We start from the raw sequence: 24,497 nt of genomic DNA, 5'->3' as shown, positions 1-24,497 counted from the left end.
TATTTGCAAATGTATTACATTTCTATTTGTATTTATATTGTGTATGCCTATTCCAATAATGAAATAAATGGTATTTCTTCAACGGTTACCATAACAGATACATTCTGTAAGACCAAAAATTAATCTTTACGTAGGTATTTTGTCATTAAAACTACATCAAATCAGACACAATTTTTTTTGCTTCATTGGTTTCTGTAAGATGTATATAGTGATAAACACGTGGTTTTAGTTTGTAGCCACAAATACTTTGAACCAGTGCTTGAGGTGGAATGGACAAAAGAACCGGGATGGTTTCTCCCTTTTTATTCATAGACATAAGTTATGAAAATATACTGTGTGATGTGCAGTTTAGACCTACAAACATATTACAGTAGTTTATGTAGCATGCGTTAAAATAGAGTCACATATGCATTACATACTAAGAAATGCTAAGAAGTAACAGGATGGTTTTAAGCCATTTCAAAAGGAACAGGGATGCCATCCTGTCACACCTTGCCCCACCTCAAGCCCTGCTTTGAACATAAAAGTAGCTTGATATTTTCCTATATATACTATTGCACAGCTGCAGCCTACTCCCACTTGTTACCAATTACCAACATACCGGTAACATGCAAGAAGTCCAGGAAGAATTACTTGGGAAATAGTCAGTTTCCCTAGTATTGCATCCTCAGGGGCCTGCTTCATAAAATTAATAAATCAGAATTATTGCCAAAATTCTCGTAATATCAGTAACCAATCTAATAATATCAGTAAAATGTTTCACAAAACAGCACAAGCAATAGAAATCACTCATTATTAGAATTATTTCCATGAGTGTATCTTTAACTAAATTCCATTTTGGTGAAAAATACATACAGTGGAAACTGTGGAAACAACATTCCGACTGAAATAGCGACAAGAGGGAGTGCATGTTTGTCTTCCAAGAAATTTTAGGCGAAGAATATATTATAATTATACATAAACATATGAAACAATGAGAGATTTAGATAACATTTTGAAACATATGTGCTTGGGAGAATAATTGGTAACATGTTGGAACATTCCACTGCAAGGAATGAAGCACTGTCCTGAAACCAACAGTTTCAAATTGCTGTAGATTTTGGCAGCAATACGTGTTTTTCCTCCCGAACAAAAATAAAATGGTTTTAGGTAATCTGTTTATCTGTAAGTTTACTGTCTCATCCACCTCTGTTTTCTTTGTTGGCATCCTTTGTTGCTAAATTATTGGCTTCATTTTGTTCACAAGCAGTATGTACTAATAAATTCCATTCAGAAAATACGTGCATGAAATCTAGCTTATGCCTATTAGAAACCTATAGATAAAAGTATCCAAACTAGTGATTTGTTTGAAATTGACTTCAGTCACTTTTATTTTCCTTACACTAATGGTCAACAATTTATTGGATAATGTGATCAGAATTTCTGAAGCTCAAAATGGGACATTTACATTTTCCAATAAAATGTGACTAATAGGCATCCCAACAAAAATGGTGGAGACATTGGGACGGAATGTCTAAAATGGGACTGTCGCATTCAAAACGGAATGTCTCATCACATTATAATAGATGTACTGTGTCAAACAACAGAAATGATTAATTGTCTGGTTCCATCCTTTGTATAACAACGTTGTTTCTTTGAATTTTGCAAAATAATTTTTGCATTTATACCCAAATTCTTAATATTGTAACTAACTTATGTAATGGTATGTATAGTATTCTTTATAGGCAACCTTTGTTCAGGAGAAGATTACTTACTTATTAATGGCTTTTAAGGAACCTGGGGGTTCATTGTCGCCCTCACATAAGCCTGCCATTGGTCCCTATCCTGTGCAAGATTAATCCAAGTTCTATCATCATATCCCACCTCAGATAAACTCCAGAACATGGATTGCACCCTTTCCCTCTTACTTCAAAATTCCAACCTTGTGCACACAAAATAAATTATTGGCACTAAAAAGTGCCTTTTCGTAAATATAATGATGCGCATTCGACAAACGCAGACAAATCTGCTCTTTTTAGTATTTTAAGACATAATTTGGTAGGTGCAATCCGTGTTCTAAAATTTTCCCAAATACGGTAAGGTAATTCTTCAGAAAAACTACACCAAAGAAGACATAACTTTCTTTTGCTTCATTGGTTTCTGTGAGATGTATAGGCCCTACAATGATAAACACGTAGTTTTGGTTTGCAGTCACAAATATACTTCAACATAAAAAAAATCCTTGATCCTTATCTCTACTGTTGCAGCCTCTCAATGCTGCTGATATAACACTCGAGAAGTAAGAACCTAATATTATTACACTTATAAAATAATTTTATTACTTCACTAACTTCTGTTTCAAAAATTTTTTGCACAACTCATACAATACATAAGCTTCATTAATAATATTAATCAATCTTCTTAATGTATCCAGCTGTTTGCTGACAACATAAATTCCATTAACTTACAACGTTAAGATTAAGATTATAATATTATTGGTTGTCAGCTGATTCTAAATGAGGTTAAGTCGCGTCATGCGTGATAACAGTGATTAGGCCTACAGTGTTGTTTATTATTGTTTGTAAGCATTAAGAAACATTTGAATAGTAGTAATAGTAGGAGGTATTTTTTATGATAATCCTCTCTGTTATCAAATAACAGAGATGTAGCAATGTGAAACATTTTCAATTGTGATTTTTTGCTTTCAAGTTAAAATAGGTTTTAATATACTGTAACTAAATTCTCCAAAAAAGCTACACCAAAAAAGAAAAAGTATATTTCCTTTTCCTTGACTGGCGCTATGAGATTTATATAGTGATAAACACGTGGTTTTAATTGAGGGGCTTAGAACAAAAAGCAGGTAAGTGACGGAAACCTAGTTTTGAGGAAATTACAGTTAAAGTTCTACATGCAATGGAATATTATACACTAGTTGGGTGAAATGATGCCCATATAGCAGCACTGCACAGTGTGATCACTTACCTGATTTTATCCCAAAGAAACATCTTTTTAGGCTATCACAACACGCACTTACATCATTTTTTTAATAATGTCACTTACCTGCTTCTTGTTCTAAGCCCCTCAATTAATGATAAGTAAGCTTAATACTTAAAACAATAGAAGTAAAGATCAACTCTTTTTATGTTGAAAGTATAGCCTATTTGTGACTACAAACTAGAACCACGTGTTCTTTGGTGTAGTGTCTCTGGAGAATTAGCAAATAAATCTTAGAAAAACTCATTAATAAATAAATACGTTTACTGGTAATACTTACAAATGTGTCAATTGTTTTCCTGGGCGTGAATTTCTCCAAAAGGAAGGACATATATTTGTATGCGAACCAAGTCGACACATATACTTCGTCACTCCCCATTCCAGATCTTTTCGTAGACTTCTGCCTTTCCCTCCGGAATGACGTAAGTAGGGATTCAATTTTCTTTTTGACTTCTTCTGCCTACAATAAACAACAAATATGTATCCACTAAGAATAAATGAACAAAAATAATTTTCAAATTTTGCACGTATTTGACTCGCCTACCTTGCAGCTGAACATCTTCCCAATAGCTTCCCAAGCATCATGTTTTCTTAATTTATTATGATAAAAAGGATGCTTGGGATTCCATAACGCTTCCTGTTCCCTATATACATTAATAAGATTAATAACGGCGTCTTCTGTCCACTCGAGCTTCGACATCCTGATAGGGAAATTAAACTAAGCGCCGCGTTCTGCTGCAAACTACAAACTGGTGGCAAATCGCATCCACAACGAATACCAACTTCCTTTGATGTACCGACAAGCGACGGATCACTTCCAAAGGCAAACCGATCGTTTGGTTTGCCTTTGCTGCAACGTACACACATTCCGATTTCAATCAGCGAATGCATTCCTTTGTCGTTCGTTCGTTGTTCATTTGCTATGTGTGTACGCACCTTAAGGTGTTCTCTCAACAATGCCTGGGGTTCTCGATGTCAGCTGACCTGCAGTCCAGGACACCAACTTGTGGGTCATGATGTCACTGAATGTGGGGACAAAACGAAATGGACGAATCCCATGCCTCGCTGTGTGGGTACGGTATAAATAATGTTGATAACTTGAAATTACTTCAATGTAACATGCATGCAGTCTTTAAATTAATATAAAACAGATTACATCTTCAAAATTGCACTATATATTCTAATTACACACTTTTATCACTAATGATTTGATAAAATTTGTTATATAAACAACTTTTCTGTGTTAAGTTAAACTATTATGGTATTTTACCCTAGTTAACTAGTTTCTGCTTCATATTCGACATCTTTAGGTTTCTAGAATATCCTAATGACTGATTACTTGTTTAGTCAACTGTCCGAAGACAGGATGGTTTAAACTTCATAAGTGACACCAATAAGGCATCATTGATAAGGAAACTAATCCAGGAGATAATGGGATAGGGTGACCAGTTCCTTTCCCCCTCCATTAATACATCACTGATTAATAGCACATTTTACTAATCAGACTTAAGGGGAGGCAGAGGTGAATATTTCAAAATCCACAAAATTTATCCGATTTGTTTGAAATTGATCATGGATACTAAGTATGTTATTAGTAATGGACATACCAAGTTTCAACTTTCTAAGTACAATAGTTCTGTAAATATTAATAATTTTATAAAACTTTATATCGTTTGATATAAAATGCTCCATGCACCATATTGTAAGAAATTTGCAATATTTATTTTTATTTATATGTTCAGAGAAGGTATATAAATAATGATAAGTATTAGTTTATTATGGGAATAATATAGTAATACAGTTGTCTTGGTTTTAATTTCATACTTTAAAGGGAACAAAATCAAAAACTAACATCGGAATATGAAAATATAGTGCATAAAGATAATAAAAATGGAAAGAACCAAATTTTCTTCAGTTTTGTTCAAAATTTCACCTCTGCCTCCCCTTAAGTTGCACACAAGCAATATATTGTTCTTCTTCTAACACATATCGTCAACTTAGATAATAGAGGTAGGCTTACCTATCAACCAGAACCTCAAATCAGAGGTAATATACAGAGTAAATTCTAAGTAATGTCATTAATTTCAGAAGGTTATTCTTTCAAATATTTCAAACAAAAACTTTAATGTAATTTTTCTTGTTTTTGCTTCCTTTTCAAGTAAAAATTGTTTCATATGAAACATTTCATAGAGTATTTTGGGAAAGCCATTTACCTTTCCCAGCAAAAATTGCAAACATGGCATGATGAGTCTTTCCACAACGAAGTTGTGTTGGAAAGAGTGGATGAAGAAAGAATGATGCTGAAACTGATCAGAGAAAGGAAAAGGAATTGACTGGGTCATTGGTTGAGAAGAAACTGCCTTCTGAAAGATGCACTGGAGGAAATGGTGAATGGGCGAAGAGTGCGGGGCAGAAGAAGATATCAGATGATAGACGACATTAAGATATATGGATCATATGAGACAAAGAGGAAGGGAGAAAACAGAAAAGACTGAAGAATGCTGGGTTTGCAGTAAAAGACCTCCCTTGGGCAGAACACTATGAATGAATGAATGCTCAGTAATTTAAGACACCAGTGCATTATGATAATAAAATATTGAAAAGATTTTAGTTTTGTCCTTTAAATGTGCAGAAAATTGGTCGGAACAAATGTAACTTTTCGCTCTGTAAAGGAATTTTACGATGTAACATTTTTGTTTGGATCAAATTTCTGCACATTTAGGACAAAACTAAAATTCTTTCAATCATTCATTATCATAAAACATTGCTCTTTTAAACTGACTGAGCATATCAGAAATTAAATCAATGGCTTGCCCAAAAGATGCTATGAAATGTTTCATATAGTAAAACAATTTTTATCTCGAAAAAGAAGCAAAAACGAGCAAAAGTAAATTTACCTTTTTTTGTTTGAAATATCTCAAAGAATAACACCCTGAAATTAATAACATTATCGGTATTTCTTCTATGTCAGACTGGTTCATACAGAAGTTTATGAATATATTACCAAAAAGAAAATTGCTTCATAAATAAATTACTCAGTACTAAGTACAGACAAATGTGACGATGTGTTGGCAGCTGTGAAGGGATGTCCACTACCCATGAGTCCGGAACATGGCCGCCTGAGCTGTGAAACACCTGGTAGTGGAGAAGGTACTGAAGTCGTCAGCAGTGGAGACTTGTTGGAAGAGGGAACCACCTGCCGCTACGACTGTGATCCTGGGTACTTCGTTCCACAGTCACAGTTGCATCTATCGGTGATAAGATGTCAATCACACTTCTGGAACAGCACCACAGATCCAAGTTGTCAGTGTGAGTGATCTTCCCAAATTACGCACATTTCTGTGTTGTGTCAAGAGTTACATTTATTTACAGTACCGGGAAACTATGTATTGCTTATTAATACATCAAATACATAGAATAACTGTAGAAGTTAATAGGCTTAATAAATTAAACATAATCAATCAGAGAAAGATAAAAGAGTGTATATTCGAAATGATACATCATACGGATCCATGACAAAATAATTACTTCGCCTTTTGAGCAGTTACAGGAATTGAAAATTAGGCCTATTTCAATCTAAGTTTGAAATGGCTTTGTAAGGCCCATATTACACTACTGTATTGCATTGTAGTTATTAACATTCCATGGTATTCATACATTGCTTCACAGCTAGAATGTGGAACAAGTCAAAAAACTTAATACCAGTGGCGAAGCGTCCTTAGAAGCGCTGGAAGCGCTGCTTCCCCTTAAATTTTAGGAGAAATAATATTCATTTTATATCTTTAAATTCATTTGGGAACATTAGCCGTGTTGAAGATCACAGCCTCATGTTAGGCAGCGAACGGCAGCACAGGAACAAGTGACCAGTGCACATTGACAACTGAGCATGTCGTGGTAAGCTGGACTCGACACAATTGTAGCTGCTCGGAAAAATTCGGGAGTTGTCGGTAACGGGAAGCGACTCCAGAAATCGGCCCGCTGAAATATTTGTAGTGGCATAGAATATTTTATTGTTTTTATATTGTGTGACATTATTAAAAAGAACTGTAAGTATGTTTTTAATTGTAGTGATTCTCGTATTATGTGTACACTAGAGTTTAGTAGATAAAACTAGGGTTTTCTTTTTAAGTTGCTAATGATTGGTGAAAGTGTAGGAAATACACATTAACTCCACCTTAGGTTGCGAGTTGATGGGGCGAATGCCAGCTCCGTGAAATTTTGGACCCCTTGGACAGCATGGCTGCTGACAGCAGCGTGGGCAGCGTTGCAGTGGAAGAAGGGCCTACGTGTGACTGTGCAATAGAAAGAGTACTGAAAAGTGGGTTTAGTTCTCTCCCTTACGAGGAAAAACTGAATATAATTAAAAGTGACAAACCAAAAAAACTTCTTAATAATGACCTCGGTGTACAGAGTAAAGGTGTTAAAGCGTTTGTGCGTAATTTTAATGAAAATATGTATGATACAGTTCCATGGTTATGTGGATGTCATAGATTGCGAAAATTGTTCTGCTGGCCATGCTTATTATTTTCGCAAGAGAAAAGCGCTTGGAGTCTCAATGGCTTTGACGACTTAAATAACTTGCACAAATCTCAGAAAAGACATCAAGTCACACAAAATCACATAATGTGTCTAAAACAATTTACATAGTTCGGGAAAACAAGGATCGAATCGTGTTTAAGTGAACAATTCCGGCTTTCAATAGAGAAACACAATGAGAATGTAAGAAGAAACAGAAGAATACTTTCTCATATGATAAAGGTAGTATGTTTTTTGGGAAAGCAAGAGCTTGCATTTCGAGGCCACGACAAGTCCGAAGGTTCTTTGAACAGAGGGAATTATGTCGAACTGTTGAAGGAATTCGGAGATTTTGATGTAGAGTTATCTCATCATTTGTCAAATTCGACGGTTTTTTCGGGGTTGTCCAGTGACATACAGAATGACATTATCTTCTCTGTTTTGCAGCTAATGACAGAAGAAATCAAGAAGGAAATTTCTGACACTCCTTTTGTTGGCATTATTATGGACGAAGCGACAGATTATGCAACAAAACCACAATTATCTGTTATACTGAGGTATGTGACAAAAGCTGGAAATATTGAGGAGAGATTTTTGTATTTCAGAGACGTCAGTGACGACAGAACGGCAAATTCTTTAGCACACAATGTATTTAATGTCTTACATGAATTTAACTGTGAAACAAAATTGGTGTCACAGACATATGACGGGGCGGCAGTAATGTCAGGCAAACACAATGGTCTTCAGAGGAGGGTCAGAGAAAAATGCCCACAAGCTATATTTGTGCACTGCTATGCACATAGACTGAATTTAGTTTTGTTACAAGCAGTGAGTTTTATTAAGCAGTGCAAAATATTCTTTGTCACTCTCTCTGGTTTTGGAATTTTCTTTTCAAAATCGACAAAGCGAATGGCAGCACTAGACAATGAGATAAAGAAAAGATTTCCTACATTAGCTCCAACAAGATGGACTTACAGTAACAGGCTGTTACAAACTGTGTACGAACACAAACAGCAAATAGAAGACTTGCTAACTTCAATTGTTGAAAATTCAGATAGTTGGGATCCAGAAACAGTCTGTAGTGCTCGAGGTCTTCTTTCAACAGTACATGACTTTAATTTCAATTTTTTCCTTAACGTGTTCTATTCCATATTTCCTCAGGCTGACATATTGTTTCAAGTTCTTCAGAAAAAGGCTGTTGATATCGAGTTCTGCAGTAAACAAGTTGAGATATTTTCTAGCCATCTTACAAAACTCAGAGAAGATTTTGAATCTATTTGGAATAAAGTCTCATACAACAGTAATAAGCCTGCTCCTAGTAAAAGACTAAGAATTGATGCTATTTCAGGAGAAAGCAGATCTATGTCCTATAAAAGAATATTTTTGGAAGTTATTGACGTAATGAAAACAAACATTGCATATCGATTTGCTGACTTGAGTACACTCAAATTCCTCAGTATTTTAGATTCAAGACACTTTAAAGAGTTTGCAAAACAATTTCCAGAAGAGGGCTTTTTGAGCTTAAAGCAGAGCTATGGCAAATTCTTTGATTTTTCAAGTCTGAGAGGTGAACTGAGTGTATTATACAAAGATAGTGAAATGCATAAGGACACTGTTGTGAAATTACATCAGTACTTGACAGAAGAAGGATTAGTGTCAGTTTTTCCAGAAGTGCATAAACTTGTGCTGTTAATAATCACCATCCCCGCATCTAGTTCATCTGCGGAAAGATCATTCTCAGCAATGAAGAGGATTAAGTCCTATCTTCGGAACACTCAATGTCAGGAGAGACTATCTTCACTAGCTCTTCTGAGCATCGAAAAGTCCCTGCTTGCTACATTACGCCAGAGACCATCCTTCTACGATGAGGTGATTGACATCTTTGCCAGAAAAAACAGGAGGATTGAACTGGTGTACAAAAAATAAGGTACGATAATGTTTAATTTATTTTTAATTATGCACATATTTTATTCATTATTAATGTGCACGAATTTAGATCCAATTATTTACTTGTTTCCGAGCTGAAGGACACCCGTCACCTCAAGCACTATGCTCTCTTAAGAATTTTTACAGTGAAACATATGTATAACCTGGAGTAAAATTGTGAGGTCCACTTTACATAGATGTAATTAATTACATGAAATATATCATACTCTATCATATTGTATAACCTGGAGCTTCCCCTATTTGAAATGTCACGCCTCGCCACTGCTTAATACTATTATAAAGTCTTAATTTATAGTCACAGTCTAGATGAAATGTATACAGAAGAGATTTACAATATAGTCTACTAGTACAACACAAAGTTTTAGTATCAATTTCATGAAGCGTTATTGACTGTCATGAATTCACCTACAGAATAGATGGCGTGAGAAATTAGGTACTTGTTTAATTTGGCCCTAAATAATCTTATGTTTTGAGCTTCATTTTTTATATCGATAGCGAGGCTATTAAAAACTTTAATTTCCATATAATGCACTCCTTTTTGATAGCATGATAGACTTGCCGATGGAGTATGAAAGTCATTTTTGACGTGTATTTATGCTATGAACTGTTGAATTAGTTACAAAGTTTTCGCGATTATATAAGAGGAAGATTATTAATGAAGAGATATACTGACAAGCCATGGCCATTATTTGTATTTTTCTGAAAATAGTCCTACAAGGTTCCCTAGATTTCGCACCTATTATTATTCGAATTACTCTTTTTTGTAATAGGAATATACTGTTACTATCTGTGTCACAGAATATGATAAAAATTTTTATCAAACATATATGATTCAATATCAGATTTTGAGTATATTACATTATGTCAAATCTTTTATCATATCTTTCATCACAGTTCTAATAAATCAATCCAAGACAGTTCTATGCATGTTGCAACTGTAAGTGGAGTAATGGTTATTGCAATAATACTAAAGAATAAATTAAAGAAAAATTTATTTGGATTAGAGAAAATATACAAAAGGAATCCATCAAACTCTATTGAGAGAACATAAGTGTGAAACATTTCATGTGACTCATAATATGATATTAAAAGTTTTGTGTTTTTCACAGACCATGTGTAATGTTCTCGTCAAGCTCAGACCACCTCACTCACACCACTCTGCTGACTCGTGCCTTACCCAAAACATAATAAATCATACGGTGCATGCCTGTTAGTTATGCAGCATTGTCACATTATGACTCTGAATCAGTGGCGGTTCCTCGGGGGAGGAAAGGGAGGAACGTCCTCCTCACATTTTCTTCTTTCCTGCATAGAATTGGAATATATCAGTCCCCTAACTGCCCATTGTGCAACTCAAACCAAGAAATGGATTCGGAACACCTCAAAATCTGTGCTTTAGTGGCTGGTCATGATAATATCTTTGAAAAATATTGGAGTGCAAGAGGTCAAATGACTTTATTGTCAAACGCCTGGCATTAGAAAACAACAACAACATTTTCTTCTTTTGAAAGTAAGTATCAAATAAAATATGTGCCTTGAAATTCGAGGAAGATTCGATAATTTTTAAGTTCACAGCTATAAGAAAAACTCGGTTAATCGGGTTTTAAACGACGCGCGCTCAAGTGCTGTAGAAAACTGTGATAAAGATGCGAGATTGTCTGTGTAGAGGAAAGGCACTCCATTCCTCCTCTACTGCAGTTAACACACATAGACAACAGCGCACTAGCGGCCAGAGAAAGAAGCAGAGTTTTAAAGCAAGTAAATAAATGGAGAGGGAGGAGATCCTCCTCTGTATCAGTTATGGGCGGGAAATAGAAACCGAATGGTCGTGCAGCAAGCTCGCTACCGCTGCCACCTAACAATGTTGCATTCAACCGGACTATAACACATATAGGAGGAGACACAACAAAAATTGTTTTAACGCAAAGCTATGAAAGACACCATGTAAACTTTTTTTTTTAAATTATAAATAAAAAATATTATTCATTGCACTTTATATAGGCTACTATTCATGGTTTGAAACTTTCGTGGATATTTGAAAGTTAAAGTCTGGTTTATGTGAAACAAAGAGGAAGTAGTTTTATATAGTTGGCCCCTGAAATTCACTTCTATTCATTGTTTACTAGACAGGGCAACAGCCAAGTTGTCAGTTTTGTACAAATATATTTGAAACTGAAAGTAGGTACTCCAAACTACATCATTTTTATCATAAAAAATAATCGGCCACTGGCAGCTTTGAACAATAATGATAGTATGACTTTACAAGAACTGACATTCTTCAAAAGTATGTGATACTGAACTTGTAAAATGTACATGTGGCAACACAGACCACGTGGGTGGGAGCAGTGTTCTCACTTTCCTCAGATTATTTCCCATTCCCATTTCCATTTCCGTAAAACGGTTCCGGTTACAAGATAGTAGCTAGTCTCTTCCAACATGTGTGATGCTGTAGTGTGCTCGAAAAATGCTACGAGGTTGTGAATTTCCTTGTAATTGTTAATTTGTGCAATTATTCAACAATGAATGCAAGTGAAATCATAATATATTTTGGACAATTTAGGAAACTCAGTTTACAAGAACAGATTATTACTATACAGAAGGGAAGGCCAACCCCAACACTACCTGGTCTTACATGTATGCATGTAGGCTAATTTGTAGCATGTTTCATTCAAGAAGGTGTCATTTAGTGCTGTTAACTTCTTTCCTCCTCTTAAAAAATATGCAGGAGCCGCCACTGCTCTGAATTAACCCAGCCGCTGCGCTGAGGCAATTACAATGTTTTTTTTTTTTAACAGAGAAGTTTGTAATTATCTCTTGCTGCAAGATAAGCTGCCCTCTCTACTCTGGCTGAGGCCATCTATGTTTGGCAACGCTGTTATAAAGCAATTCAGTTATCGGACGCAGCCAGCTGCATAACATAAACATCGAGAGCATGTTGATGTGATTTCTTTGACTTCTTTCCTCTGAGCTGGGGTGGTCTAAGTTTGGCGAGTACAATACTTAATGTCCGCAATTTTCTTTCTTCTTAGTCACAGATTTTATCAAAGGTATGAAGATGACCATAACTTATCACAGAACTATGTCACAGCTAGATGTGATCAAAGATGCTATATTACATCAGGAATCTTCTACGCCACATCAATAAATTTAAGAATGCAGTTATATTGTCAGACTCCAAAGCAGCTATTCTATCAATAGTCTCTAAACACACACTTTCATCTCAAACAGCAGAAATAACTAAAATGCTCTCTCAATTAATATCACTCAATAAAAGAATTGTATTCCAATGGATACCATCCCACTGTGGCATCCTGGGAAACGAGAATGCGGATGCATTAGCAAAGAAGGACAGCACTGCTACTTACAGACCTGTTACTAAATCTACGTATTACTCTGTGAAGAGATTTATTAAATCTACATACTTAGACTTCAACAAACAAAATTTGATATCACAATCACAAGGGAAAAAATTGAACTCTCTGCATCATAATCCACAGTTAATTCCCGATTTACCACGAAAATCGTCTGTAGCTGCATTTAGATTGGCAACAGGCCATGATTGTTTGGCCAAACACCTGCATAGAATTGGAATATATCAGTCCCCTAACTGCCCATTGTGCAACTCAAACCAAGAAATGGATTCGGAACACCTCAAAATCTGTGCTTCAGTGGCTGACCATGATAATATCTTTGAAAAATATTGGAGTGCAAGAGGTCAAATGACTTTATTGTCAAACGCCTGCATTAGAAAACAACAACATATTACATTGTAAAAGATTTTAATATACATATTTTATCTAACTTCTATGACACAGAAATTGTATAGTGTAATATAGGCTTAATTAAAGTATTTCTTCAAAATGATGTGTATGCAGAAGCTCTCTTACTTAAAGCAACTATTTTACCAAACACACAACATGCATTTCAATGTGAACAATAATTACACGATTTTCAATCAGTCAGTATAAGGATTTCTGATGTTGGTTTTGCATCATGTCTAGTATACTTCATCGGCTATTCTTCCATCACTATCTTCGCAATAGTCATCCTCATCACCACACTATCAATGCTATCACCATTATCACTACTCTCAACTGCCTTGCCGCCGCCGCCACCACCATCACCATTGCTGGCTGCTCCCTACAGCACCAACACTATCACCATGAGTGTCATCACAATACCACTACACTATATCACCACCAATCCTACTATCATTGTAATTATCACTGATGTTGCCTCATTGCCACCACCAGGTTATGTTAGTCCTAAATTATTGATTTGACTGTCCCATTACAATATTTTACATGTTACAGCTGAAGCCGGAAGCTTACCATCGCTGGTTCTGGCAGATGCCGAGTATCGCCATCCTCTGAGACACCACAGGAAGAGAGCCCCGTGCTGGGCCAATCCTTGTCAGGGAGGAGGTACCTGTCTAAACGGTCCCCATCCCAGCAGACCCATGCTCTGCATCTGTCCCCCTGACAGAGAAGGTACACACAATACACTCAGTTATTCTCATAGCACAGATTTGTCTATGTTTGAAACGTGAAATTCTTACAAGGGGAGGTTGCGGAGGTAAATGGAATACTTCAATAAGTGTCATAAGAAGTTTCCAAGAAATTACTTTGTCAAAATAGCCATCGTTATTTTTCTGAAATATTAGTTACTTTTTCGTCACCATATCTATGTTGACCAAGTAACATATTGTTGGTAAGTAAATAAATATTTATTTCTTTACCCGTTTATGTATTTATTTATTCATCCATTTATTTATCCATCCATTTATTTACTTATCCATTCATTTATTTATCCATTCATTTACTTATTTATCCATCCATTAATTAATTTATTTATTTATCTATTTACTTATGTACTTATTTACTTTTATCTATATATTTATTTACCTATTTACTTGCTTATTTACTTATTTATTTAGGCCTATTTATTTGCTTCTTTACTTGTTTATTTATTTTTTATTTATTTACGTGTTTACTTATTTATTTATTTACTTATATATATTTATTTATTTAACCTTCTAGTGATTAAGGCCATGATGCCTTCTCTTTCCTTTCACCAAGGAATTGCAACTACAAAATTATGAATACAATTAAAATTACAATTCGACTATAAATAATACCCTAGATCATATATACCCAGATTGCTAAGCCTTATAGGCTTTGACGGTAAAAACTTTTGTCAGGTTTATAGTGAGGATCACGTAAGTTCAGTTCCCAAACAGCCAATATTTCCGTCTTGTCAGTGTTGCCAACTGTTACCAGATATCACCACATGTAGTAAAATCACGATCCTATGTACTGAATGACTTCTTTGCTCACCGTACTTTACCTTTATGTTGGAAGGTTATTCTAAATAGTTTCAATAATAATTTCTAATATATTTTCGTAGGCAAACTATATGAGAAATGGAGGAAATGAATCACATGAGAAGTGTATTGCTATGTTCTATTCTTTTATTCCTTTACATTATTATTAGTATTAGCATTAATAGGTTACTAGACGTAAATATACAACAAAGTATAGTATATAATATAATATTCAAGAATCACATCTGCTCCAAGACCAATTAAATTATTGTCACTTCACTTCAAAGATTCCAGCGTACATATACTGTACTTCCTAAAGGTAGATAAATTAATAACCAATTGACTTTTGGTTGGAATTCGAATGAACTTCTGATTATCTTTTGAAGTTAGTAAGGAAATGGATAATACAGCTAGGCTAAAACTGAAATAATAATAAATCAACCTACAAAAATAATTTTGGTCCTTAAAAGCCATAAGTAATTTCACTTCTAGATACCTTTTTAAAGATTTCATTTGTTTGTAAATTCTTAATAATGTTACACTTACACTTATTATTTCTGCAACTCCACGTCTGTCATTGAAAAAATGTATGATACATAACTGTGAAGTCTCTTTTTGGCTCTTGTGTCCTAAATTTAAATAAGAAAAAACAAATGATTCAAGAAATGTGAGTTGGTGAAAATTAAGTACTCAATTAATAAAATAATTACTACCAAAAGAGTATTTTATTAATTCTATACAAAAGATGGATTACACAGAACAGATGGCCAGAAATCATACATTTATACACCACATACAGCATGAAACGATCATCCAAAAATGCTTTTTGTACACAATAACATCTTTCAAACGAAGTGAAATAGAAAATAAGTAATAACTATAATTAATAATTATCTACAAGCTGTAAAAGGGAATAAAATAGTATATTGTTGAAATTAGGGGGTTATAGTTTATTACGTGTATTTATAATTTTAATTACTTTTTCTACATTTAATTATATTTTAATTTCTATTAGATTAGTTGGTGGTGTGGTTGTTAGTTTTATCTGTGTACGTCAGACTATTAAGCAAAAACTGAAAGAAATATTAAATCTACTATCTTCTTTATATAACAATATTTAATCAAGAACTGAATATTACTATTAATTTAATAACATAAGACCCAAAACATCTCCAAGTCCAGACAATACACATGCTGATTTTCTTAAACATGTTGGCTAACAAGCAAACTCACTACTTTTATCTTGTAATCTCATCTAAAATACAATATCTGTCTGGAGAAAATCTATCATAACATCAATTTTTAAAAGCAATTATTCAACTAATATCTTTTCGAGTTATCGACAGATACCACTTACTAGTATGATAGCCAAAATTATGGAAGAGATGATTTCATAGATTGAATTGGTTCCTGGAATCTAGTAACTAACTTTCATCTTATTGAGTTGACTTTAGAGAATTACATTCAACAAATGGCCAGATTTTAAATTTTAGTCAAGATATTAAAGATATTTTAAACAGAAAACAAAACACCTTAGCAATTTTAATTTATTTTCAAGGATCATATGGCTCTGTAGATATAAATCACTTAAGAAATTGCAAACTTAGGGTGTCCATGATAAAGTGTTACACTGGGTCAGTGACTTGATTATTTGATTCATTGTCACAAATATGTAAATAGAGACAGATTCATCTGGGCTTCCCACATTGTTGTTTTCAGGAATACATTTTCCAATATTAATGTCGATGGTCTAACTAAAGAAATAGATCTTAAGATAATCTCATCATTTGCAGATAATATAGTTGTCTAGAACAAAAAATCACAGTCCACAAATATTAATAAACTGAGCCAAAATCCCAACAGACTTTTTGACTCTACTTGGAGAACTCAAACTTGCTCAATTAAGGGAAACTTTACTAATAAAACACAATCCCAAGTTATTTCAAAATGAATAGTATATAAGTTAACTTTAACAGATGATGTTAAGAAATGTGATACTTCTCCAGACATTTTAAAAATCATTAGAAACGATAAATGATCTGGTCAGTGAGTGACTACATACAGTATTTTTTATAGATGGATCCTGTTTACCAAGCCATAGATGTAGTGGTTTGTAGTACAATACCAGTATATTCCCTTTTACAGGGAATTATATTCAAACACTTGTTTGCCCCATTTTAACCGTGACAATGCTTTTTAGTTCTTTTAAACATTCTGGTTATTGTATTGTGTTTGTGTTTAGTGAAAGATTTTAGATAAGGGCGCAAATAGCCATAGTAGCTGACGCGCCCTTTTTAAACGCCACTAACTAACTAACTTCAAACACTGACTAATTTTGATAGTGAAAATTTAGATACACTTTTAAGCTTACAAAATCTCCAGTATCAACTTCATAAATCTGAGAAGGCTGTCATACTATCAGATTCAAAATCAGATATTCTTGCTGCAGTATTGGACGTAACAGCATGAAATCTCAATATTTTACAGTGTTTTAAAATTTTAAGCAAAATGGTCGAATTACATCGACGACTGGTACTTCCGTGGATCCATGAACTTTATGGAGTGGGAGGTAATGAGGTAGCTGAAAGGTAGCAAAATTACTGTAAGGTTATCTATACCTGCATCTTACCACATGTTAAAAGAATAACAAGATCAGAACATGACAATGTGGTAACAAAAATCGGAATGATTCTAAAGCAAATGAAAAAATTACAATAGGCCATCCGGCATCCGCTCCACGATGGAGGAAAATCCTCAGAAGAAACCAACTAATCAGACCAAATGGGGGATCCAACCTACCCTCGAGTGCAGCTCTGAATTTGCAGGCCAACGAGTCTACCGACTAAGCTACATTGGTGGCTCCACTAAAAATATGAAGTACATGGCACTCAGATTATTAAATTGTCAAATCTAAACAATTATTCATCAGTTAAGCTATAAAATATAATACATAGCAAGCAAGTTAATTCAATTTAAAAGTATAAACAATTCAATCAGTTGAAATATACAGAAACTGATAATACATATCATGCAAATTACTTCAAATTACAAACATAAACAATTCATCACTTGTGGTATACAGCCTACTATTTAATTAACAGCACATATAATTCATCAGTTAAGCTATAGACCTACAGTCTACTATTCAATTTACAGCATATATAATTCATCAATTAAGCGAAACAAAAATATAGTACAATACATAGTAAAAATAATACACCTAATTTAATAACTGAACTTCTATGAAAATCTACAGTGGCAGTACTCATATTATCACAGGCCATGATTGTCTCAAATATTTACAAAGAACTCATATTTCAGAATCTCCCAGTGCCATTTCTGAAATCTCAATGAAGATATGGATCATTGTCTTGACTGTCCAACTTTACACAGATTTCAATCATCTGGTTAAATATTGGAGTGCAAGATAACAAATGACATCAACTGCTGAACACTTGGTATCAATCAACCAACAACTTCATTACATTAAGGGGGAAAAAAAACTGAAAGAATTAATTGTATATAGACACAACACATAAGACAAGGCCGCTTCAGGACAGTAATTGGCAAGGCTCTGTTGTCTTAGGATTCTTATGTACTGTAGATTCAATTTCAACTGAAAGAAAAAAGTACCATCTATATGTATGCCTAATCATGAGAAATAAGAGAAACAGTTGCAATAATAGTAGTAGTAGTAGTAGTAGTAGTAGTAGTAGTAATGATAGTAATGATGATAATAATAATAATAATAATAATAATAATAATAATAATAATAATAATAATGACTGTAAAGTATGGAAATTAATATTGCAATGTAATATCAAAAGGTGATTTCACACCATCAACTCTTATCATTTAGTACAACAAATCTATTATATTCAGTTGCAATCACCAGTAGCTGTTCTTTCCTCCATTTTGTTGTTGGCTGATTTTCCACAAGTCTGCTATGATATGCAGCACTATCCATGACAATAACGCATTGCCCTAATGTTCTCAGGTCAACAACTGTGTTTGCACCCACTTCTCAACTACAGGGCCATTCATAGCACTATGGTAGTCCTGACTTTTCTTTCAAGTGCATGAAAAAATTAAATCAGCACTTGCAATAAAAATTATACCTGGGCATATAATTACGTCACATGAATTCACAGCATTTAAATAAAGAAAATAAAACATGACATGAGATCCTCTTTGGTGAAAGGCTTTCCCACGTTTTTATTTAGTCACCAATTTTTATATTTTTGTACCCTGATTTAAAACATTACTCTTGCCAAATTTATGTAAAATATAAATCAATATAACTTACCGAGTAAAAATCCACCTTTCGTTCCGGCATCTAATCTTCCACCCTCATTTGTTGGTCTACGAATAACACCATTCACGTCACTGGAAACTTCACCTGGTTTATTCCATGAATAAGTGGGTGATCCTACTTAAAAAAACAGAGAGAGATAAGCAATTCACATTGACACTCTAAGAGACACTAAAATTTTAAACACAGGAAAACCATTCAAGAATTTTATAACTAACCTCTAGTTACAATATGAAACTATTAATTGCAAAACATGTTGTTCCCACCTGAATTCATTACTAGTAGCCTATATTAATTGCAATTTCATATTCCACATAAGTGTTAACCTATTTGTTAGTAAAAAAATTCAATCACTCAATGTCTCACAATACATTGAAATTTACCATTCATAAAAATCCAAGTCTCATCCAAGAATACTACGGGTTTAGGGTTCTCACGCTCCACATTTCTTATATACTCTCTCAAAAACGAATAACATCACTTTCTCGTACATGTGTATAAGGATCCCCTTTGCTCCATAGAAATTTCATCTCTTTCAAAATTTTTTTCACAGATGATAAGGATCCTCTAAATAAATATGTTTCATAATTATCATTCATATGTTCCAGAACTTTTGCTGCTGTTAGTACTTCCCCTGTAAAAATAAATGAAAATTATGCCATATTTTTATACATATGACTAATATCAGAATTACATCGCATAAATCAACACAATAATTCCTGTAACTTCCCTACCTTTATGTAACTTGTCATAAATAAATCTCGCAATTGCATCTTTCGTAAAATCATCAGCATCAGTCACTGGATGTTTACGTAGTCTATGTTTTCCTGGTGTCACAAGTGGGGTCCCCTTCTGTGAATTTGTTATCAATTTCCTAGCTGTAATAACAAACAATAAGTTAACATAACACTTCTAAAAATTGTTATATCATAAAATTCATGCATGATACCAACATTTACAGCTATATGAATAGAAAATGATCAACATGTTAGGTAGGGTCTACGATAGGTTTAAGTAGGCTAATATTTAGGTAATTCTCCAGAAAAGCTACATCAAAGAAAGCATAATTTTATTTTGTTTAATTGATTTCTGTGATATTTACATAGCGATAAACACGTGGTTTTAGTTCACAGCCACAAATACTTTCAGCACAAAAATCCTTTGACACTTACCTGTATATTCTAATGCACTGTTGTAGTCTCTCCCTCAAACTTGTTACTAATTACCAATATAACATGCGAGAGGTCCAGGACGAAGAGAAATGGTTAGTTTCCCAGTAGTGCGTTCTCGTCCTCTCGAGTGTTATATCTTAACAAGTACTTTGGATGGGGTAGCTTTTCTGAAGAAACACCATATTTAATATTACTTAGACCAGTCATGAATAAATTATTCAGCCAGAGTCAACGTTCCTATGCTTTATAGAGTATGTTATATAGTTATTATATAAAACTGAATTATTTTAAGCACCATAACAGGCCAACATTCATGTAATATTTGCTGGAATATCAAGTTAATAATTACAATATGACTTGTATTTTCTTCGGCCGATGTGGCATGTAAATTGTGATCTGAACGGTTAATTTAATACCAAAAGAGAAAACTGGAAATTTACTTCCGTGCTGTTTGATTATTTGTTCGTCTAGGCTAATTTGTAAATGTATTTAAGCTATCAACTACTGCAGTATTACAGTATCTTAAATGTATTTAGTTTGGAAAAAAGAAAATCACTGACTTGATTAACCATCTACGCCTAACCTAAAAATTTGTTTTGTTTGATCACAATCATGAAATTATTAGTGCAAACTCCTAAAACTGAATACCACTTTGAAATGTATGCTTAAGAATACTTACTCCTAATAATGTTGCTATTCTGGGTGTAATCGCTGTCTCCATTAGCATAATTCCTTCTTCATTATCTTCTTTCTTCAACTCATTATACATGTGAACTACAGATTTCTGAAGCGTACTCTGAATGCCACACTTTTCTTCCTTGGAGGAGTCACTGCCACACTATTTCATTTTTTTTTTTGACATTGTAATAAAAATCTAAACACGAAAGAAATTCATTAAAATGTGAAATAATATTTCTATCGATTACCCACGTGCATTATCACGCCCAAGCATATTATATTTATTCGTACTTATCTGACTAGTCTGGAATTATAACCACAACGCAACACATAAAATAACTATTATGCATTAATATTAATACTAATATTAATTAATTAAGAATAAGTTCGAATTTCACTATTTTCCAATAACCGACTCAGAAACCTAGTAACTATTAAATTTTCAAGAACGCCACTACTGACGCCGTTTAAAACGAGTACGACAGTAACACCAACATAACAGTTACAAAAACACTACCAGTTGTAGTATTTGTCAGTACCGAAATTCGAAACGAAGTTGGCAAAAGAAAATTCAACCTTCAAACTAGAAAATCACCACAATCCACTAGCATATGTAGTAATGGGGGAAAAATAGTTAGGTTTCACCCTTAGGGTATCAAGTTATCTGGTCTTCCCCAGAGTCCGTGGATATACCAGAGTAGCGCAATCACCGAGTCAGCCGCCATTGTTAGTCCTTTTCAGCACGCTAGGGATAAGAATATTTAAAGTAAAACTCAGATATTTTTAATTTGAAGGGCAAAAACGTCTAAAGGATCTTCTTACATTATAGAACATTATTGTCAGTCAACATACTAATGTATAAAAACTTCATTTAATAATTATTACAGCATAAATACGCATTTAAGTGTTCAATACACTCCTTCATAAACACTACAGTCATAGGTATTACAGCAAGAAGAACTTAATAAATTACAAGTAACAAATGAAAACAACAATGATGCAAATAAAATAACAATAAAATCTAAACATTTCCAACTGCATTCCTCGTGCAAACTCTCCGGCTTCCGCATTTAAGCGCACACTATACTGAAATTTCTCGAAGTTCATTAGTTTTAAGAGTTCACAACATTGAAATCAATAACTACCATACTTACGAAGCTAGATTCACCAAATTTTGATCACTGGTATATCTGCTTAATAGTGGACAAGTGTACAAAATTGCATCCGCCTATGTTACATGGTTTGCATTTTATTAATTATTTTATTAAAATATTGAACCGCTTTATATAAAAAGTCGCTTGCACTACAATTTACATTATTCTTAAGTGTTTTTCACTTATATGGCTCCTTACATATTTGGAATCAAAGCTTACTATAAGGTTTTGCTGTAAAGTTAATCAGTAAATTACTAGAAATTTTTATTATAAAAAATAGAAAAATTAATACTCATAAAAATTTCAAGTAATTTACCCATTCGCTTTACAGAAAATTCCAATAGTAATGTTTGTTCCAATGTATATAAAGAGTTTTATAAGTGAATATCAATGAAAAATAATGTAAATTGTGACGCAAGGAACTTTTTGCATTAAGAAATACACTATATAATAAGTTATTAATAAAATGCAAAACCACTTATCATAGAGAGAGACGAAATTCTGTACATGTGTTATTATCAACCAGATATACTAGTGATAAACATTTTGTGAATATAGCTTTAAAAATATGGAAGTTAGTAATTTCAGTATAATGTCCCCAAGGATACTCTGATGTGAGATTTTGTCATTTTTGGTAAAAAAAAAATCGTTTCTCTGTTTTTATCTTTAAAAATTCATTTATGATCTAAAGATGCCCTCTCCCAATTTTCATGACCATACGACTGGTCTATCAGCTGTTTAGGGTCACATTTTTAAAAGGCTGCGGCCTCTGACTGTTAATTTAAATTCTCCGTCCACGACCTCCACACTGAATTCTGCAACCATTTTGGAAATTACGCTATATTTCATACATTATTTATTATATTAGATTTCCGATTGAGCCAGTGTAGCTTCTCGACTTCTCGAAATATTTCTTCATTGAATCCAACAGGCATTAGACCTCTTCAAAGGCTGCTTTCCTTTAAAAGATATTCAGTTACAAAGGAGAGCACAACTCTTGTTTAAAGAAAAATTCCACTAGCCATAACAACGTGTTTTCCATGCTTGGTTTTTGTTTGTGATACAAGAAATATTTGCAAGTTTCTAACAGTTTTATTGTTAGTGTTATAATAGTGTCTACAGTCCATAGTGATTTGTAAATAATATTTATCTATTATAGTGTTTTCATAAGATTACATATGAGGAGCATAGTTTCAAAAAGTATTATGTGCCCCTTACAATTTTTTTACACGAACGACGAAAAACTGGATTACTCGTAAACCAGAGAAGTTTTCAAAACACTACACAAAACCATTTTTAAGTACTGGTTTAACAGTTTACAAATAGGACGACTTGGAACCATCAGACTTCACAGCATGAAAGATAAATAAATAGAAAGTAATAAATTTAATTTCGTCAACTGGGGGACTTAATACGTTTTGAAACGATGCTCCTCATATTTTTTTTAGTCATCTTTATTTACTAGTATAGATTAGGTGTGCACAGCGTGGTAGTGTATATAAGGATAAGTTCTGTATATAATATGCTAGTTCTATATGTTTCAAAATGCCTAGAAAATAAAAAAAAAGACAGAGACCTGGTTCATTATTATTATCCCAAACTTTTGAAGTCAATTTTCTCCACTTTAATTTTCTGTAAATTTTGCATTGCTAAAATACTACTCTTTCTACAGATTCTTTACTACATGCATGATTTTTTGTAGAGGTTTTTCAATATGTTCTTGACAAAACTTACTATCAGTATTATATCGAACACTCTTTTTTTTTTTTTTTTTTGTTGTTTAGTCAACTGTCCAAAGACAGGTTTGAACCTCATAAGTATCACGAATAAGGCATCACTCATGAGATAACTAGGTCAGGAGATAATGGGGTAGGGAGGCAAGTTTCTTTCCCCCTCCAATGTATACTTCGCCGATTAGCTACATATTCCACTAATCAGACTTCAGATGCTTACAAACAATTGTCCTTCCTCTGACACATATCGTCAAGTGAGATGTACTGCCTGATTATATATATATGCGTATCAGCCAGAAGAGGTATTTTTTTAATATCAATTTTTTTACGCTCGAGTTGAATTTTTTCTGTTTTTACACTTTTAGTGCATTAAATATTTTAAATTATTTTTTTAGTAAAATAAAGAGGAAAATTGTATACTAAGTTTCGTTTCTGAAGCTCTGACACATATGTAGACAAAAATTCTGGCCAAAATAGTAGCAATTTTTGAAAACCTAAATTTACACAATTTAAAATTACAAATTAAAAGTACAAAATTTCATAGATCTACCCAGAATATGTAGTTTAGAAAACTGAAATTTCACATCAGTCTAACCTTAATATGGTTTCTAGTTTCTACGGTCTTTGTATTTTCCAATCGAGCCAAACAATACAATGTTGTCTCAAGAATGAATTCAGAACTTCACAAAT

The 24,497-nt window shown here is 33.5% G+C and overlaps 1 protein-coding gene and 1 long non-coding RNA gene across 3 annotated transcripts in view; one reads left to right on the top strand and one right to left on the bottom strand.

Moving 5' to 3' along the window:
- The first annotated feature begins 2,348 nt into the window (after window positions 1-2,348).
- LOC138715559 (delta-like protein 3) overlaps window positions 2,349-24,497 on the top strand; it is a 42,723-nt gene continuing 20,574 nt past the window's right edge. Inside the window, exons 1-3 of one of the 2 annotated variants that reach the window (XM_069848629.1) lie at window positions 2,349-2,560; window positions 6,049-6,282; window positions 13,749-13,925. In XM_069848629.1, the coding sequence (XP_069704730.1) occupies window positions 6,072-6,282; window positions 13,749-13,925 (388 nt within the window). In that variant the 5' untranslated portion in view covers window positions 2,349-2,560; window positions 6,049-6,071. Of the gene's footprint in view, window positions 2,561-3,838; window positions 4,047-6,048; window positions 6,283-13,748; window positions 13,926-24,497 lie in introns of those variants that run through there. The other variant, XM_069848628.1, reaches the window with a different exon arrangement.
- LOC138715699 (uncharacterized) lies at window positions 19,065-19,942 on the bottom strand. Its single transcript, XR_011336553.1, has 3 exons — window positions 19,805-19,942; window positions 19,454-19,704; window positions 19,065-19,190 (listed from the first exon to the last, which is right to left on the bottom strand). It is a non-coding gene; the product is annotated as an uncharacterized lncRNA (long non-coding RNA).

This window comes from Periplaneta americana, chromosome 15, assembly GCF_040183065.1.
Source record: "Periplaneta americana isolate PAMFEO1 chromosome 15, P.americana_PAMFEO1_priV1, whole genome shotgun sequence".
Classification (NCBI taxonomy): domain Eukaryota; kingdom Metazoa; phylum Arthropoda; class Insecta; order Blattodea; family Blattidae; genus Periplaneta; species Periplaneta americana.
The sequence above is the reverse complement of the archived record's forward strand: the minus strand, read 5'-3'. Positions and strand labels throughout refer to the sequence as shown.